A 19,949-nucleotide genomic window follows, 5' to 3' on the forward strand; every position below is an offset into this window, starting at 1 on the left:
TCTTTCTTTTTATAAAATAATAGAGCTAATTACAAATTTAGTCCACTTATTTTATACTTCATTTAATTTTTGTTTATGATCTTTTTTAAGTTCAATTTTGGTTCAAATTTTTTTTTAAGTTATGATTTTAAACTTTTTTAGTTGTTTTTTCTTCAATTATAATTTAAGTATAAGTTATATTTCATCATTTATTAGTCATAGTAACTAATTTGGAGTATTAGAATAAAAAAGAATTGAAGTTTGAAAAATCTAAAATAATTTTAAGAAAAAATGGTTTTTCGTTATTTTATTTTGGGGCCAATTATCTTAAGTTTTAGAACTCCGATTTGAATGATTTTTATATGGTTGTAAATAGAAGATGCATAGCTTTAAAATAAGTATAAGTTTGTTGAATTTGGTTGAGATTTATAAGGTAAAAAACGGGATAAATTTGATAATACAAATCTGGATCTTTATTGAACAAGTGGAACAATTAGTGAACCAAACAGAACTTAAAAAAGATCTTAGACCAAAATTGAACTAGATATAAAATAAGTAGATAAAATCTGTAATTTTCCCTTAAATAATATTAAAAGAGATGAAAATTGAACTCGGGACTTTAGGTATAGGAGACTTTAGATGTATGAGTAAATGCTTTTAATCACTAAAGTAGCTTGCACAAATTCTGCATCCATAATTGTACCTTGAGGAATTCTACACCTCTACGCACCGTATATCTATGCCACCATAGCTATACTATAATTTTGAAAAATAAAAACAAAAATGAATGTGAAATATAAAAAAATTGGTAAAATTGTATTATCATTACCTAGAAATAATAAAGAGTGTCAAATGAGTAATTTTGGTGTTCAAATCAAACAGATCCATTCTTTTGGCATATGTTGTTATGGGTCTTTAATTTTTATTTTTGACTTTTTTTTGGGTTCCTAGGACTTAGGAGTATGAAAGGACTGGGATACATGAGGCAGCAATGCCTTCTGGTCCTGTCCAAAGCACTTCCAGATAGAAGGTGTTTTGAAAAGTCTCTCTACAGTTTAAGAACAAACTAATCAAACCTTTGGGAAACCTGGGTACTCAAATAAGATGCAGGACTGCAAGAGGCTATCCTTTAGGACCTTCCCTGGTCCATAATCTTTTATTTTCTTTACCCAAACCAAACTTTATCACTCACAAACATGCTTACCATCTGCTTCAGAGACACAAAAGAAGAAAGATCTTGTGATTTAACTTAAAGAAAGATGCAATCATGATTTTAGAAATCACTTTATCTTAAACAATGATGTAGATTATACTTACAAGTTGCAAATTAAAGTGAAAGCCACCAGCAATATTACTTTTGATTATAATTGCTGCCACTTCTAATTTAAAACAACAGTGATCATTGTCTCCTTTTTGTAAATCCTAGTACTTTCATAAACATTTGATTCACAGGAATAAATTGAGGATCAAGTAATCCAAATAAAAGTTCCATCAATATTCAATTTCACACATTACATGATATCTATCATCTCACTTCTCATTATGTGCACCACCACCGCTACAAGAGAAGAGGTCCCATTTTCCCTTTGGTGACCATGTCTTTGTTTATTCTTTCTTTATTTAGATATATAATTAGTTATAATATTTTTAAGATTGTTTATAGACAGACAGTGTTGGAGAAATTAAAGAAAGCCCTCGATGGGAAGCAATGAATATATGCCTTTTATCATGAAAGTGAAAGTGAAAAGAGGGTAGAGAAAGAAAGCAAAACAAACAGAAACAGCCATTAAGAGAGGATGCTCACCTTGTCTACAAACCCTTTCACTTAAAAAGCTTGCTGTTGTCTCGACTTATATATATGCTATTGTGGTGGTGAAGTATTTTCAAAGTACCTTAATCTCCTATTCTCACTCCTTAGCCTTCTCACAATAGACCCATCATTTCACTACAAAATTCAAGTAATTAAACTCTAAAAATCAATGCCAACTTCCTCTTTTCTCTTCCTATTCTGTCTATTAACCTCTCTCTCAATCACAAGTAATTCTCCATCTCCTTCTTCTATGTAACTATGTATTTGCTGTACTCTATTCATTAATGCTCTATTCTTTTTTCTTTTTGGGTTTTTAATTAATTGGGGTTTTTGTTGCAGATGGGGCTCAACTCATTCTAGTAAACAACTGCAATGAGAGTATATGGCCTGGTATACTTGGCAGTGCAGGCCTAGCCACTCCCCAAAGTGGAGGTTTCCATCTTGGCAGTGGTGAGGAAGTAGTTCTTGATGTGCCTGAAAAATGGTCAGGAAGGATATGGGGCAGGCATGGTTGCTCCTTTGACGGTAATGGGAAAGGAAATTGTGAGACCGGCGATTGTTTCGGCCAGTTGCAATGCCAAGGAAAAGGGGGTGTGCCTCCAGCCACCGTGGTCGAAATGACACTCGGATCATCAACTTCACCCCTGCATTTCTATGATGTGAGCTTGGTTGATGGCTTCAATTTGCCTGTGTCAATGAAGCCTGTTGGGGGTGGCATAGGCTGTGGTGTTGCTTCATGTGAGGTTGATTTGAACATCTGCTGCCCATCTGCTTTGGAAGTGAGGAGAGGAGGTAGGGTTGTGGGATGTAAGAGTGCCTGCTTAGCCATGCAATCCGCTAAGTATTGCTGCACAGGAAGCTATGCAAACCCAAACACTTGCAAGCCTACTCTTTTTGCACATCTGTTTAAGGCCATATGCCCCAAGGCTTATAGCTATGCTTTTGATGACTCTTCCAGCCTAAACAAATGCAGGGCTTCGCGGTATGTCATCACTTTCTGCCCTCCCCAATGAGCAACATTGGTAGAAGGGGATTGTAGACATGATTGCCATAAATATGGCTTTGCAATGAAGCCAATGGCTTTTGTATGTAGTAGTACTATTCTATACTTGAATTTATGATCTGTTTGAAGCAAATGGAGCAGTGTTGGGGACATTAGTTTCTTGAAGGGCTACTTGAATGTGTGTGCTCTGTGATGTCCTAGTTTAATGTAATTGGCCCAATTATATAAAATGACACTAGTTCAACATTTTTTGGTTTCCATTCTCTGATCCGATTTAAATAGTATATATATACTTTTTGGTTACGAGGGAATTAACATAATAGTATTGTTATCCTTAGAGTGTCCAAAGCAAAGTTGCAAAACATCCAATATGTAATACACAAGTAAACTAGACTCTTCTGTCGAACAGGCATAATGCCATTTAACATAATATTATGCAGCTAACATGTTATTAAAGTTGTATCTAACAAATTTAAAATTAAGATATATTTCTACCTAATACACTAGCTAACACAATGAAACAACATATTTCTCAGTTCTCTGCACACCCAAAAAAGATTTGCTAAAGCAACCCAACCCTCTTTTACATCTTCTCCTTATTCAATCCAAAATTAATTGGCTATACATCACATTATTATATATTTTAGAATATACAATGAAGCATGTATAACACCAACACTATTTTAATTATATTCTACATTTCTACCTAACACGTGTTATATTCAGACTTCTACCTAGCATGTACAAACACAATTAATGAGACAACACATATATAAGTATATAACCTCTTTCTCGCACCGCTGCACACCCACAAAAGATTCCCTGAAACAACCCAACCCTCTCTTACAGATCTCCTCTGCCTCCATTGAAGCCAACCCACCTGGAACAAGATCAAGAAAACATGAGTTCAAACCCTGATGATATGGCAATTGCCCCATCTCTTCCAGTAGTACCAAATGTTCAAGAACTGGTAAGGAGTGACCCTTTGCAGGTCCCTCAAAGATTCCTTATAAGGAGTGAAGAAGACAACTCAAAGAGTACTACTAATGAAAATACTTGTCATCTTTCTTCTGAGATTCCTATGATTGATCTTTCTCTGCTCTCAAAAGGGCACAAGGAGGAGATTCAAAAACTGGACCAGGCTTGCCAAGAATGGGGTTTCTTTCAGGTATTTTATCAATCATCATACAGATCGAACAGACAGTTTTCAAGTTAAAAAAACACTCTGAATATATACAGGTGGTAAATCATGGAGTGGCAACACAAGTGTTGCAGGGCATGAAGGATGCTGCAGCCAAGTTCTTTGAGCTTCCCTTTGAAGAGAAGAATAAGATTAAAATGCCATCAGATGACTTTCAAGGCTACGGGCACACCTATGTGGGCACCCACTGGACTGGTCTGACGCACTGTTTCTCACTCTTTATCCATCGCACCACAGGAAGCTCAAGTTTTGGCCAACCACACCAAAGGGATTCAAGTATGTTTCTAAAACTAATTCCTGTCGTATAGTGTTTTTTGGAGAGAGATTATTCTACAACTTTGGACTTCTCTTACATAATGTAGAGAAAAATATCATTAGACCAATAGAATAATACGAATAAGTTGAAATAAGAGAATCAAAATGAGGCGTTGCTATTATACCTCGAATTGGGATGGCATTTATCGAGTTTGATTCCATTAAAATGTCGACTAACTTTAAGAAATGAAAATGAAAACCAATTTGATTATTAAATAAAAATATTTTTCCACAAGTATATATAGCATATAATGTATTTATAACACAAGTGGAATATTTTTTCAAAAGAATAAATATGATACAAACATAGCATACATGCACACATAATCTTTCTCTTATCTGGAAGCAAATTCCAAAACGTGGATGCGGGTGCGATAGATCGAGAGTTGAAAATTTTGCCTCATTTGAGTGATCAACACCGTTCTATCACTTAATTTTTATATTTTAACTCTTATATTTTGAGCTATTGTCTAACCTAACATAGTTAAAACTTAAAATCTAAAAAACCTAAAAATTTAAGTTCTACTAGATATTCTACACTATAAAGAAAGCATCCTATTGAAAATGAGATAAAAATAATATATGACAAATATGTTGTTGATCGAAGCAACTATGTGCACAGTGCACTGAAGTTTCTGAACATCCAGAAGAAAGAGAATAATATTATATTATGTATATATATATATATATATGTATATATCTCTCTCTCTCTTTTTGATGGACGAGATTTTTGATTTTATATGAGGCCATGTGAGTCTCGTGTATATAATTTATTCTTGATTGCAAATAAAGTCTGGAATGGGTACGTAGGAGTGAGAATACTTTAGTAGTTTAATCCTGCCATTATCATTCCCAAGTCACTGACTTTTTAGAGGAATGGATGGATGACTAATAACCAACTAATTATGGGTTACTGAGGCATTCTCTAGTGATAAAGCTAGCTAAACTAATTATGAGTAAAGCTAGCTAAACTCCAACTTCCAATTAATTTATTGATAAATGTTGTGTTGGTGAAGGGAGGCTACTGAGGCATTCTCTAGTGAAGTTAAAAGAGTTGGAGAGGAGCTCCTAAGCTCTCTATCTTTAATTATGGGGATGGAGAAGGATGCTCTTCTTGGACTACATCAAGAAGTGCTCCAAGTTTTGCGCGTGAACTACTATCCTCCATGTTCCATGCCTGATAAAGTACTAGGTCTTGGTCCACACTCGGACGCAGGCACCATAACCATACTTATGCAAGAAGACGATGTTACCGGATTACATATTCGAAAAGATGGAGAATGGGTGCCGGTCATCCCAATTCCAAATGCTCTCGTCATCAATGTTGGAGATGCTATTGAGGTATTCATACTCATCCAACTATAATAAAAAATGTTAGAAACACCGACTATTATTTCAATTTTCACCTACTAATTGATGTGACACATAATTAATATATATTATTTTCTTTCAACTTCATTTTTAATATTACTGTATGACTCAGATATGGAGTAATGGGAAGTACAAGAGCGTTGAACATAGAGCTGTGACATCTGAAAGCAAAACGAGGATATCGTATGGATCATTTATTTTTCCACATGGCGATGTGGAAGTTGAACCATTTCAGCATCTGCTAGAGTCGTCAAGGTCCCCTCAGAGGTACAAGAAAGTCAACTTTGGTCAATATTTGGTTAATGCCTTTAAGGCGAAACTGGTGGGGAAGGCACACACTCAAATGGCGAAGATTGGAAATTAATCGATCAGATATATTTTTAATTTTCAAAACTCAGAAAAATAAAAATTAAATCAAGTGGGCTTGGTCACTTTAACCGTTTGGTTCACATAATTGGTTTCTTGGGAAATCAATTCCTTTATATTTTTCGGTGGGAATGAAATGTGAAATTCTCTTTCCTGTGTTTGGTAATCTTAGGAAAGTAAACTAGGAATTACCTTTTTATTTTCATTCTTATGTTTGGGTTGTGTAAAAATTAAAAATGAAAAGTGTCAGTTTTCTAATTATACTCTCATTTATTATTTATTTAAGGAATGACAATAAAGATAATATTTTAAAATAATAGCAGAGTTAGTTTGCTGGAGCAAGATTTTCATTTTCCCCTAATAAAGACATCAAATTCCTTTGGGCCAAGAATTAATTTATCTTCCATGTACTTACCTAGCTAACCTGGAAATAGACCTTCAAAACTTGAACCAAACTAATTGGGCTTGTTATTAATAACATATAACATAAAAACCCAAATCATGACCAAAACTGAGGCTGGTCTGGAAGGTATTTTAGCTGCTGATAAGGCTTGTGTTGCTGCTAGTAGGGCTGTTCCTGCTTAGTTTCTCTCTGTCTTGGGCTTAGGCCCGCCAATGTACCAAAAAAAAAAAAATATATATATATATATATATAAAACATAACTTCAAGCATGTTGTTTCTAGTTTCTTTGTCGCTGTAAGAAACAAATCCTATCACTCTTCTCTTTTGTTGGTTAAGTAAAATAATCTTTATGTATTTTGTACAACGAAGAGCAATACTAAACTGCCTATAGCTATTCAAGTAGCCAAAGCCCTAAACGTACCCTTAGCAATTATAAAATTATTAGATTGGAAATAAATCTGAAAAAAAAAAAAAAAGGCTTCTATTGTGGTATTCTATCTTGAATTGTGCTTATTTTGTTTTTCCTTCTTCATCATTGGAAGATGGCGTCTACTCTCTTTTATGGGATCTGTCACAATCAAATAATCAACGTTTTTTTAAAAGTCACCCACCATTATGACCTCATTTGCACTTCACCATTCAAATTAAAAATTGAATCAATCTTTCACCTGAATTTAAAAAAATTTGCAATATCACACCTCCATTCAATTATGTTAACTTTTCCGTCATTTTTTAAGAGTTTTTTCGTCATTCCAAGCCTAATGCTCATCTCCACCGCCACCACCAACCTCCAGTCACCCCAACCTCTCTCTCTCTCTCTCTAATCGACCACTGCGGCAATATAGAACTCGAATTGGGGTTCAGATCCAGACTTAAAATTTAGTCCTAGAAGATGAGAATGTTGGAGGAGAGCTTCTTGGATCCATGGCGTTTCCAAAAAAAAAAAGAAGGGTTAATGTGGAGGTAGAAAAGAGGAGGAGGAGGAGGAGGAGGAGGAGGAGGAGGAGGAGGAGGAGGAGAGAGAGAGAGAGAGAGAGAGAGAGAGAGAGAGAGAGAGAGAGGTTGGGTGGCTGAAGATTGGTGGTGGCAGTGGAGATGGGGATTAGGCTTAGAATTACGAAAAAAACTCTTGAAAAATGATGGAATTGGATGGAGGCATGACATTGCAAATTTATTTAAATTCATGATTCAATTTTTGATTTGGATAGTGAAGTGCAAACTGACTCATAATCTAGGTGGGTGACTTATAATAAATCCAATACACAATAATTTTTCCTTCACGGATTACTGGAAATCTAGAATGTGTCTGTAATATCCTAGTTAAATACAATAGGCCCAATTAGATAAAGGATAAATACCAAATAAGGACAGATGAGAGACTCGATACACTAAACGGCCCACTACTAAAACAAAGACATCAACCAGTCCATTGGGTCATTTAGATAAGTACACAACAAAGGAAGATTGTAGCTAAGGTGGCTGGTTTTAACTAATTTTTCTTTAACAAACCAAGGATAAAAGGGAATTTCGGCTTCCTTAAAATTAACAAACGGAAAACAAAAAATATGTCATTTTATCCAAATATACATCACCCTTGTTCAACAGAGTTTTATAATCAAATATATATCCTTGGTTTTTTCTGCCGGACTTGGAATAAGATTAGAATATGAAGTCCGGCATGTATACAATATTCTTTAATCGGATAAAAAAAATGTTTATTCTGAAATGTTATTAACCACTGTTGCCCTAATTAAGAATATAAAAAGACGCAAAGAATAAAAATTATAATTGCCATTGTCTGATCCGATCTTAACTGATCAAATCAACACAATAGCAGGCTAGGTGTAAGACCCTTACAAGTCTTGGCATGGGCGGCTGCCTTGAACCATGCCAAGATGTGAGCAAACGCAAGGCAGAGGCGCAGAGATGGCTTGTCAAGGTGCTGAAGAGAGCAGCACACGCATGAGGGCGTGACAAGTTGGTGCCTAGAGATGATGCATGGCGTAGGAAGCAAGGCCTAGCATGCATGGCAGCGGCGTAGCATAGGCAGCGAGGCCTAGCACGCAAGTGTTGCGCAAGCGTTGATGCAAGAGAGGTGCAGCAGCGGCGCAAAGGTTCTGGCCATGAGCGGACCATGGCTAGGTGGGCTTGACCAGGCGGGCTGAGTCCAAGGTACTAAGGTGGCATGTGAGAGGCATATGCCAACTTAGGTGGCGACATGTGCATGTCATGTGCTTCCAAGAGATCAGATGAGTGGCTGATGGAAGTGGGGCGCCATGTCAGCAGGCGGTTACAAGAGGTGGCCGAAAATGGGGGAGCATGCCTAAGAGAGTGGGCGGTTTCCTAGTGCATGGAAGTTAGCAGTGGTTGCTAACTTCCCATGATCCCAAGTGGCAGCAACCACCAAGAGAGTGGGTGGTTATGTGGGCTGCTTAGTGGGAGATAACTTCCCAAGAGAGTGGGTGGTTATGGCAGCAACCATCAAGAGAGTGGGTGGTTATGTGGGCTGCTTAGTGGGAGATAACTTCCCAAGGTAGTGGGCGGTTAAACCCAGCAAGTGGGGGTTGTCCCTTGCAAACTTTGTGTATAAATAGGTGTTGAGGCGTCAACACTTGGCAGTTCATTCTTGAGAGAAACACACCAAGGGGTTTGTGGCGATCCAACAAGTTAGGTTGTAAATCCTTGTCTTTGTGAATAGAAAGAAAGGTTGGGCACGTGGCCCGTACGCTTGTTGTGTGGTGATTGCTAGACAAAACAGTGTGTGTGAGTGCACTCAAGCCTCGGTGGTAGGCAGAGAGAGAAGGCTAACTTAGTGCAGGAGGTGCTAAGTGCCGAGCAAGGCGAAAACGAAAAATTAGCCTTGTTACACTAGGCACCATGAAATAATCCCCATAATTTGATTCTTATTAATTTTTTGTTTTTAGATATGAGTAATGTTAGATATTCTAAATTTGTGTATCAAATTTGAGTTCCAAATGATATGTCAATATGTCATGTACTACATTATCAATTTGAAGTTATTTAAAAATAATAAAACCTAAAATAATGCGGATGAACTCTATATATGTTGCATATTTCACGTCATTGGAACCCACATTTAGTACACAAATTTATTGAATTTTTAAATTTTCTTTGCGCTTGATTTTGGGATTTTGTATTTCCTTTTTTGTTTCTTGGGATTCTGTTTTTTTTTTTTTTGTCAACCCATAGGAAATTTATCCAAAGAAGATGTATAAGAAACTCATGTGCGTAAGCAATGACAACAGCAATTTATGCGTCTTAGTGCCATTGTTTTTTCAGCAGAGGGTATCATATCTCTAAGAAGCTAGTTACATGACTCTTTTGTTTGTTGTTTTAATTTGTTTGTTTATTTGTTTTTTTTTTCCTGGTTGGATTTGATCTTTATCCCAATTGCCGTCGATCTGTCTCCAAGTTCCTTTCCCGTTGGGGGTTTTTTAAATGGAGCTTCAGTGAAAAAAAAGAAAAAAGAAAAAAGAAAAAAGAAAAGAGAAATATATTAATAACTAGCTGGCTGTGTTGTGATGGTTGGCATATTAAGAAGGAGTTCAACTTTACCCTATGTTTCAATTCATGATTTGAATTATAAATTGTACTAATATGTTCCTTCAACTTTACTTTCGATGCTAATATGCCACTTGTGTCAACTCAGTTACAAATTTTGTCCAAAGCACTTTTTTAGGAATAAATTCATCATTTCACATATAATAAACATACAAAAAAGTCAAACCACTTCACGTACACGGCTCTTTTTTAAACGAAAATTATAACTGGACTAACAGAATGAGCAATTTGGCTTCAAAATTAATGTTAATTGAGCACATTAATACAACTCATAATACGCATCATGAATTGATACAGGGTTAAAGTTTAAGTCCTTTTTTAAAATTTTCTCTATTAAGAAAAATAAAAGCTTTCCCTTACAAGAAGTAAAAAATTCTATGAATTAGAAGTTGACTAGGGATTTATTTATAAGAAAACCTATAACAAAAGAATAAAAAATTTTAAATAAATCTACCTCAGATATTGAGGATATAACTAAATATTAGTTTTTATTATACACGTGTCATAATTTAAGTGCATTTGTAGCACTACTTTTGCCGTCACACAAATAATTTATCACCAAGCAGAAGGGAAGCTAGCTCCAATTGCTCTACAACAGATCGATCATGAGGATCTTTAAATCAGGGAATTAAGAAGAAGAAGATCCACCTCAACTTACAAACAAACCTAATTAAGCAAAGAGCATTTAGAGCACTGGTCTATAAAGCTCTGGCCTTAAAACTGAAGGGTCCAAGAATTAAGTTAAACATGGCATCAATGCAAGTGGAGGAAGCACCAACTTATGCCTCATCTCTGCCAGTACCAAATATTCAAGAAATTATAAGGAATGATCCTTTTCAGGTCCCTGAAAGATACCTTAGGAATCAACTAGCTAGACATCCCAAAGAGTGCAGATCATTGATCTCTCTCTCCTCTCAAGAGGGAACAAGGAGGAGGTTCACAAACTGGACCTGGCTTGCCAACAATGGGGATTCTTTCAGGTATTTCATCATAGAGAATACAATTATATGGCAGTATACGTGTCAGTATTTCACTTGTTATAAATAATGAGCTCAGAGTAAACTCATATATGAATCAATGGAATTATGCGACATCATTTGATACCTAAATTTGTTATACAAATTTGGGGTCCCTAGCAGTACTCATATCTTGAGTTCCAATTGCCTGATTGATGTTATATTGAATAATAAACTTTGCAGGTAATAAATCATGGAGTGGCAACAGAAGTGTTGCAGGGCATGAAGGAAGCTGCGGCCAAGTTTTGTGAACTTCCCTTAGAAGAAAAGAATAAGATTAAAATGCCATCAGATGACATACACGGCTACGGGAATGCCTATGTGGTTTCTGAAGAACAGATATTGGACTGGTCCGACATAATTATGCTCGTAGTTCACCCATCCCACTATAGAAAGCTCAAGTTTTGGCCAACCACACCGAAGGGGTTCAAGTATGTTTCTAAAAGAGTATTGTTTCTTGAAATTTGAAAATATTAATTAGTTGACTTTGGCGAGAAGTGTTAGCGTTAGTTGATTGATAATCGTTGATGAGTACGTGTTGGCTTCACAACCATCCATCAATGATTTAGGCCGGGTCACCCACATGTGTTTGGATGGCCGATCGAGCTAATTAAACTCTAAGTCTCTAACGTTCAATTTGTTGATTATTGGTGAAGGGAGGCTATCGAGACATATTCTAGTGAAGTTAGAAAAATTGCAGAGGCGATCGTAAGGTCTCTATCTTTGATTATGGGGATGGAAAAGGATGCTCTTCTTGGACTGCATAAAGAGTTGGTCCAAGGTTTTCGGATGAACTACTATCCTCCATGCCGCATGCCTGATAAAGTACTAGGTCTAAGTCCACACTCGGACGCCAGCACCATAACCATACTTATGCAAGAAGACAATGTTTCCGGATTACAAATTCTACAAGGACAAAAATGGGTGACGGTCAAGCCAATCCCAAACGCTCTTGTTGTGAATCTTGGAGATGTTATTGAGGTATATATGCGAGTACTATAATTAAGTAGATTAATTAAGAACTGTGCTTGCTTTACTAAGTAAATTGAACTGGACTATACTAAACTATCATTAAACTTCACATTCATTATTGGTATGACAGATATTGAGTAATGGGAAGTACAAGAGCATTGAACACAGAGCTGTGACAAACGAAAGCAAGGCCAGGTTATCTTATGTATCATTTTTTTATCCACATGACGATATGTTGAAGTTGAACCATTTGATCATATGGTGGAGTCATCAACGTCCCTTAAGAAGTACAAGAAAGTCAAATATGGAGAATATCTGAGAAATTCCTTGAAGGCCAAACTTGAAGGGAAGACACACACTCAAATGGCGAAGAATGATATCGAAAGTTAAGCAGATGTTCAATTTTTAAAACCCAGAAAATTAAATAAAATCTCAATCAAGTCTTCCATGATGATCAATGACTTTAAGTGGGTTTGTTATGAATAACATCAAGCATGTTGTGTTTTGGTTTCTTCTTCGTTGTAAGAAACAAATCCTACGTACTTTTCTCTTTAATTTGTTGGATAAGTTTAAATAATCTTATGCATTTTGTGAGCAGATCTTCACCATTAATTTGCGCCTAGAATTTTTAAGCTGATATTGAATTTTCAAAGGCAAAGGAATAGAGCAAAAATCAAGTCTTGCATCATGATTTTAAGTGGGCTTGTAATATAAGAATGGACAATATAACATAATTTTGCAATAATGTTTAGCATCAGAACATTGTAGTAGGAAAAATTTACTAGCGACAAAACAAGATAACACAAGGCTGAAAAGAATAGGCCCACATAGCAAGACTGCACAAGGCCCCAAAAAGGCCCTAAAAGAAGCCCACAAACCAACAATGGCATTGGGGGACCGATATTATTGGTAAGATAGATATTGACTATTCAGTAGTGGGAAGTACATGCGCTCATGAATTTGATCTCTGTGACTCTGTCCATGAATTTAAAATTTTATTAATAAAATTCCACCTTTTGAAAATGATTGAAAATGACAAGATACTCCTCACCAAAAAAATTGACAAGATACTACTCACCAAAACAAAATGACAAGATACTCCTGGCAACATGTCTAATAATCTCCATTTTTTTTTATTTGTAACATTATAATCTAATAATCATTTATGCTGCTCAAATTATATAAGAAAAATTCCACAATTTTACTACACACTAATAAAAAATAATTTTGTCAAAAAGAAATTTCATAAAAGCCCGAAGGCACAGGCCCAAAGGGGAGCCAAAACCCGAACAAACAAAAATGGAAACCAAAGAGGTAAACAGCTAAAATCAACAGCAGAAAACACACATAAAACCCAACCAACCAAACAAGTCTAAGCAAGATTAAGCAAAGAAGAAAATAGAGAAGGGTCAAAACACCAGAAGAACATGAGGACAAGGGAGGCCATCCCACACGTGAAGCAACAGCATCCGCCATCACACTAATAAAATTTATTTAACAATACATGCATTAATATGTACAACTCAAAAATCATGAAAAGTACCATTAGAAGGAATGTGGAGCACTACAAGAATACCATATCAATCAAATTGCACCAACAGGGAGAAAAAGAAAGAAAAAATACTACGTGGTGATGAGTGAGAGAGTGCTTTCATCATTTGAGTATGAGAATGATTTTGATAAGAGTATACTCAGTATGGTATGATAATTTAGTGCTACGTAGGCCAACACAGAACTGTTACCTGGTTGATCACTATGTTTATGCATGGCCGACAAAAGTAAGAACAGAGCATTATAGCACTGTTGATTAAGAATTTTACGTAACATGCACTGTTTATATTCAAATCAATTTCTACTTTAACACTAATTATTAACACAATGAGAGAACATATATGCATAGCTCCTCTCTCACGATCTAGATAAAGAAAACTGATAGAATTAGAGTATTCAATTCAAAACCAATTAGTAATAGGTAGAAATGCCCAAGATTTAAAAGTATATATGCTAAGCTCTAATTTTCCGATGTGGGACATTGCTCCACATTACTCTCAACACGCCCCTACACGTATGGCGAGATTTGAGCCTTACACGTGAACAAATTGTATTGGGTGACGCGGGAGCACGTATGACCGTTAGGCCTTACACGCGGATAACCAAGCTCTGATACCATGAAAGCTTAGCATGAAAGCTTGAAAAAGACAGAGAGAATTGTAAAGAGAATCATAAAAGTTTTCATCTGTATATTGAATGAATGAATGAATATCAGTTTTACAAGAGTGAACCGTTTATATCGTAATAGTAAAACTGATCCTAACAGAATCACAATAAGTTGTGACAAACTAATCAGAACATGACACCTGGCATGAGACTAACTGACTCTCAGCTAACAAAAACACTGATCCATATCTGAAACCCATTGGAGCGTTTAGAATTAACAAGAGCCAGGAAACATGAGTTGTAGCCCTGATCATCATGTGCCAGTATTAGCACCAAATGTTCAAGAATTGGTGAGGAGTGACCCTTTGCAGATCCCTCAACAATTCCTTATAACTAGGAATAATAATGTCAATGAAGAAGACAAGCCAAAGAGTAGTACTACTACTACTGCAGATACTTGCCATCTTTCTTCTCAGATTCCTATCATTGATCTTTCTCTGCTCTCAAGAGGCCACAAGGAGGAGCTTGGCAAACTGGACCAGGCTTGCAAAGAATGGGGATTCTTTCAGGTATTTATTTCATCATATATATTGAATATATAAAAATACAACTGTATCATATCTGAGTCCCAATTCTCTTGGACATTTTTAAAGTTAAATATATTGAAGTCATATAAGTTCAATTAAAATTGACAACAGTCTTAACCCATATTTGGTGTACCTAATAAGATTTCAGATTGGACTAAAATTTTGGATCTGAGTCTAAAATAGTTCAGCCCAATTGACCGGAGCTGAGACATGGCCGGGTCACAACATGACATGACTCTCACACAGTCCAGTCCAGTCTTATCTTCTCCAAGATATATAATTTGGTCCTATATTGTCCAGTCCAGCAACCAAGTCCTTATTCCATTTAATGTGGGACTGTGATGAACAAAATAAACTTGCAGGTGGTAAATCATGGAGTGCCAACACAAGTGTTGCAGGGGATGAAGGATGGTACGGCCAGGTTCTTTGAGCTTCCTTTAGAAGAGAAGAACAAGATTAAAATGCTATCAGATGACTTTCAAGGCTACGGCCAAGCCTATGCACTTTCTGAAGGGCAGACACTAGACTGGTCCGACGCACTGTTTCTCACTGTTTATCCATCTCACCATAGAAAGCCTAAGTTCTGGCCAACCACACCAAATGGATTCAGGTATGTTTCTATATAAGAATGAATTCGAGTATATATGCACTACTACAAAACAGTTAATAGAGGACAGCTAAAAAGCGTCCTGTATGATCTTAGAGGACACTCTTTAATCCTCTAAGTTTCGAAACTCTAACTTCCAATTAATTGATAAATGTTGTGTTGGTGAAGGGAGGCTATTGAGGCATATTCTAGTGAAGTTAAAAGAGTTGGAGAGGAGCTCCTAAGCTCTCTATCTTTGATTATGGGGATGGAGAAGGATGCTCTTCTTGGACTACATCAAGAAGTGCTCCAAGTTTTGCGCGTGAACTACTATCCTCCATGCCACATGCCTGATAAAGTACTAGGTCTAAGTCCACACTCGGACACAGGCACCATAACCATACTTATGCAAGAAGACAATGTTACCGGACTACATATCCGAAAAGAAGGAGCATGGGTGCCCGTCAACCCGATTCCAAACGCTCTTGTCGTCAATGTTGGAGACGTTATTGAGGTATATATAAATGAGCCTAGTTTTATTTTGTTTGTTTTTTATCAAAAGATATTGATCGAGGGAGGGAATATTCAAACTCGGAACTTTGAGTGTAGGGGTATGTGCTCTTAACTACTAGATATTCAAACGGAGTACAATTAATATTTTCTTTAAGCTTGATATTTTATTAATTTATTGGTATAACAGATATGAAGTAATGGGAAGTACAAGAGCATTGAACATAGAGCTGTCACAACCGAAAGCAAAGCCAGGATATCTTATGCATCTTTTCTTCTTCCACATGGCGATGTGGAAGTTGAACCATTTGATCATATGGTGGAGTCATCAAAGTCCCTTCAGAAGTACAAGAAAGTCAAATATGCAGATTATATGAAGAATGCCTTGAAGGGGAAACTCGAGGGGAAGACACACACTCAAATGGCCAAGATTGGAAGTTAAGCAAGAAAAAAAAAAAAGATTTAAATCAAGTCTTTCATGATGGCTCTACAATGAGCCTGTTATTAATAACATATATCAAGCATGTTGACATGTTGTGTTTTGGTTTCTTTGTTGCTGTAAGCCACAAATATTGTATGCACTTATCTCTTTTGTTGGATAAGTAAAATAATCCTACTCTAATGCATTTAATTTGTTACGTTTTATATAGTCCTTTTCCTCTGTTTTTCTCTCGAAGAATAGTAAGGTAAAGAACTATATTTTAAATTATTTGATCCGATTGAAACGAAGTAAATTTACATAGTAAAGTGTTATCCTTTGGAGTTTCCGAAACAATAGGAATAAGCCATGGTTATATATCTTGGTCATGATATGTTGGAATTCAACTGTCTTAGTGCTATTAATTAGTAGTGGATGACTCACTTATATACTCTAGATTGTTGTGTCACATTTTCTATGTGAGATTCCTTTCCACATGCATGGCTTGTATCGAGCCACAACTCCAACAAAGCTTCAATTGTTTTTATAAAGGTATCTTTAAATCATGGAAGAAGATCCACCTTAATTAGCGTACAAACAAAACTAAGGTCTATAAAACTCTTGGTGCTTAGAGTTAGAGATGGGGTTTCATTTTAACCAAACAGTGCAAGAAGAAAATTAAATTAACATGGGTTCAAACACAGGGGAGGTTGCAGTTGCACCGACTTATGGGTCATCTCTGCCAGTTCCAAATGTTCAAGAAATAGTAAGGAGTGACCCTTTGCAAGTCCCTGAAAGATACCTTCTTAAGAATCAAGAGGACATGCCAAAGAGGAGTGCAGATACGTGTCATCTTTCTTCTGAGATTCCTATCATTGATTTCTCTCTGCTCTCAAAAGGGCACAAGGAGGAGCTTCACGGACTAGACCTGGCTTGCCAAGAATGGGGATTCTTTTAGGTAATTGACATTGAATATAATTGTAGAGTCCTAGGCCTCGTTTGATGCATTGGGTTAGATTGAATTGGATAGGATAATGGCTAAATTCATGTATATTCAAGGAAGAACATTGACTAATCATAAGGGGAAACTTATTCCTTCCAATCTCCCAAAAAATAGTGGGATTAGTGGGGATATGTTTCCCCTTATGAATAATCCATCTTCTTCCTTCAAGTTAGAAGACCCCGCTGGAATTCATCTATAAGAGTTGCTTGCTCGGGAGTTCCCAGCTAAACCTCCAAATTCTTCCTTAAATACACATGAATTTAGCCATTTGTCATATTCAATCCAATCCTATGGAATTATGCATAAAACGAGGCCCTAATGTTCTCTTGGTATATGCTATGTTATCAAACTATTAATTTAGAACAACACGCAAACAAAAAAATGAGCATAATCAATGGTTTACATACAGTCTATCAACATAACATGTCAAACTATATTGTCTGAAAAGAAACATTTTTGTATAACTGTAATATATAATCTGAATCCAAACAAAGTACCACACAAAAAAGTGGCCTAATAGTAGAAACTCTCTTCATGGAATTACTTTTCAATTAAGTTGAATAAACTTTGCAGATGGTAAATCATGGAGTGACAGCAAACGTGTTGCAGGGCATGAAGGATGCTGCAGCAAACTTCTTTGAACTTCCATTAGAAGAGAAGAATAAGAATAAATGCCATCAGATGACATACAAGGATACGGACATGTCTATGTGGTTTCCGAAGAGCAGATACTGGACTGGTCTGACGCTCTGGTTCTCGTGGTTTACCCATCAAACTATAGAAAGCTTAAGGTTTGGCCAACCACAACAAAGGAATTCAAGTATGTTTCTAAAATATTGTTAATTCCTTGAAATTTGAAAGCACTAGTTGAACTCCAAAGAGAAATGTTAGTGTCAGTCGTCTACTCATGGGTAGGTGATTGATAGCCATTAATTAGAATCATCTACATGTGCGTGGACGACTGAAATTAACTTCAACTGACTTTGAATTTATTGATAAATATTGTATTGGTGAAGAGAGGCTATTGAGGCATATTCTAGTGAAGTCAAAAAAAGTTGGAGAGGAGCTCATAAGGTCTCTATCTTTAATTATGGGGATGGAGAAGGATGCTCTTCTTGGACTTACATAAAGAGTTGGTACAAGCAATTCGGCTGAACTAGTATCCTCCATGCCGCATGCCTGATAAAGTACTAGGTCTAAGTCCACACTCGGACAAGAGCACCATAAGCATACTTATGCAAGAAGACAATGTTACTGGATTACAGATTAAAAAAGACAGAGGATGGGTGCCCGTCAAGCCAATTCCAAACGCTCTCATTGTGAATCTTGGAGATGTTCTTGAGGTACTATAAGTGGCATCAAAGATGTCTAACTAATACTGTGAAAGTCTTCCTGAAAAAATGAAATTGAATGAAGTAAAAAGAAAGGGGATGCATAAGTGGTGCTGGGTTTAATTGAACTGTAAAAGACAAATTCATACTACTTATTTGCTATTGCAGATATGGAGTAATGGGAAGTACAAGAGCATTGAACACAGAGCTGTGACAACCGAAAGCAAAGCTAGGTTGTCTTATGCATCATTTTCTCATTCCACATGACAATGTGGAAGTTGAACCATTTGATCATAGGGTGGAGTCCCCAGGGTCCCTTCGGATGTACAACAAAGTTAGATATGGAGATTATGTGAGGGAATCCTTTAAGAGGAAAATGGAGGGGAAGACACACACTCAAATGGCAAGATTGGAAGTTAAGCACATAAGCAGATGTTTAAATTATCAGAAACCAGAACAAAAAAAAAAAAAAAAATTTAATTCAAAGTCTTCCATGATGACATTAAAGTGGGCTTGTTATTAATAACATCAAACATGTTGCTTTTGGTTTCTTTGTCACTGTAAGCCACAAATCCTATGCACTTTTCTCTTTTATTGGATAAGTAAAATAATCTTATGCATTTTGTTACTTTTATTTGTACAAGTAAACGTTTTACATAATCCTATTCCTCTGTCTTGGTTGAAGAATAGCAAGGTCTTTGAGCCTGCAGGGCCGGCTTTGAGGGGGGTCGAGCTGTGCTGTCGCACAGGCCCCCAATTTGGGAGGGCCCCAAATATTAAAAAAGCCTTAATAAAAAAGAAATGGTACAAACTACCAAGTACCAACAACAAGAAATGAACAAAGAACCACAGAGGGTAGAAACCAACGCTTCAACCACTTCAACCACTAAACGATTAAACACAATTGTAATTATTCTTCCAATACATATATTTAAACACATACTATGTAATAAATTGATATTAATATATTTGGATTTAATATATCAAGTTAACCTAACAATATTCTTCTTCATTTTTGTGTCACCACACTGCTCTCTCTCTCTCTCTCTCTCTCTCTCTCTCTCTCTCTCTCTCTCTCTCTCTCTCTCTCTCTCTCTCTCTCTTTTTCTCTCTAGCCCTCTTTGATCTCCTCTTTATCCCACTCTTTTTGTCGCGACTAAAGAGTTAAATTTCGAATGAAATTTCAAAAGAATTTTGTTTTTGTTGAAAATTTGGATTAAAACAATTGAAACTTTTAACAAAATTTCGACAGTTTCGATTCGGTAATATTTCGAAACCTCAAAAAAATGGAAATTTTTTAAATTTAATTCCATGGTCACGACACAGAGAAAGAAAATAC

The 19,949-nt window shown here is 36.3% G+C and overlaps 2 protein-coding genes and 3 pseudogenes across 2 annotated transcripts; all 5 read left to right on the plus strand.

The window, feature by feature from the left end:
* The first annotated feature begins 1,812 nt into the window (after nucleotides 1-1,812).
* Nucleotides 1,813-3,012, plus strand: LOC147281606 (Pathogenesis-related thaumatin superfamily protein). Its single transcript, XM_086248425.1, has 2 exons — nucleotides 1,813-2,016; nucleotides 2,129-3,012. The coding sequence occupies exons 1-2, from the start codon at nucleotides 1,959-1,961 to the stop codon at nucleotides 2,800-2,802; spliced, it is 732 nt and encodes a 243-aa protein (XP_086104551.1). The 5' UTR covers nucleotides 1,813-1,958; the 3' UTR covers nucleotides 2,803-3,012.
* A 681-nt stretch (nucleotides 3,013-3,693) lies between these two features.
* Nucleotides 3,694-6,043, plus strand: LOC147281607 (protein LATERAL BRANCHING OXIDOREDUCTASE 1-like; annotated as a pseudogene).
* Nucleotides 6,044-10,777: 4,734 nt separating this feature from the next.
* LOC147281608 (protein LATERAL BRANCHING OXIDOREDUCTASE 1-like) lies at nucleotides 10,778-12,408 on the plus strand (annotated as a pseudogene).
* A 2,043-nt stretch (nucleotides 12,409-14,451) lies between these two features.
* Nucleotides 14,452-16,507, plus strand: LOC147281609 (protein LATERAL BRANCHING OXIDOREDUCTASE 1-like). The gene is made up of 4 exons (XM_086246828.1): nucleotides 14,452-14,744; nucleotides 15,125-15,372; nucleotides 15,538-15,862; nucleotides 16,049-16,507. The coding sequence occupies exons 1-4, from the start codon at nucleotides 14,469-14,471 to the stop codon at nucleotides 16,052-16,054; spliced, it is 855 nt and encodes a 284-aa protein (XP_086102954.1). The 5' UTR covers nucleotides 14,452-14,468; the 3' UTR covers nucleotides 16,055-16,507.
* Nucleotides 16,508-16,964: 457 nt separating this feature from the next.
* Nucleotides 16,965-19,448, plus strand: LOC147281610 (protein LATERAL BRANCHING OXIDOREDUCTASE 1-like; annotated as a pseudogene).
* Nucleotides 19,449-19,949: the final 501 nt, after the last annotated feature.

This window comes from Dryas octopetala, chromosome 6 (assembly GCF_963921425.1).
Source record: "Dryas octopetala chromosome 6, drDryOcto1.1, whole genome shotgun sequence".
Lineage (NCBI taxonomy): Eukaryota > Viridiplantae > Streptophyta > Magnoliopsida > Rosales > Rosaceae > Dryas > Dryas octopetala.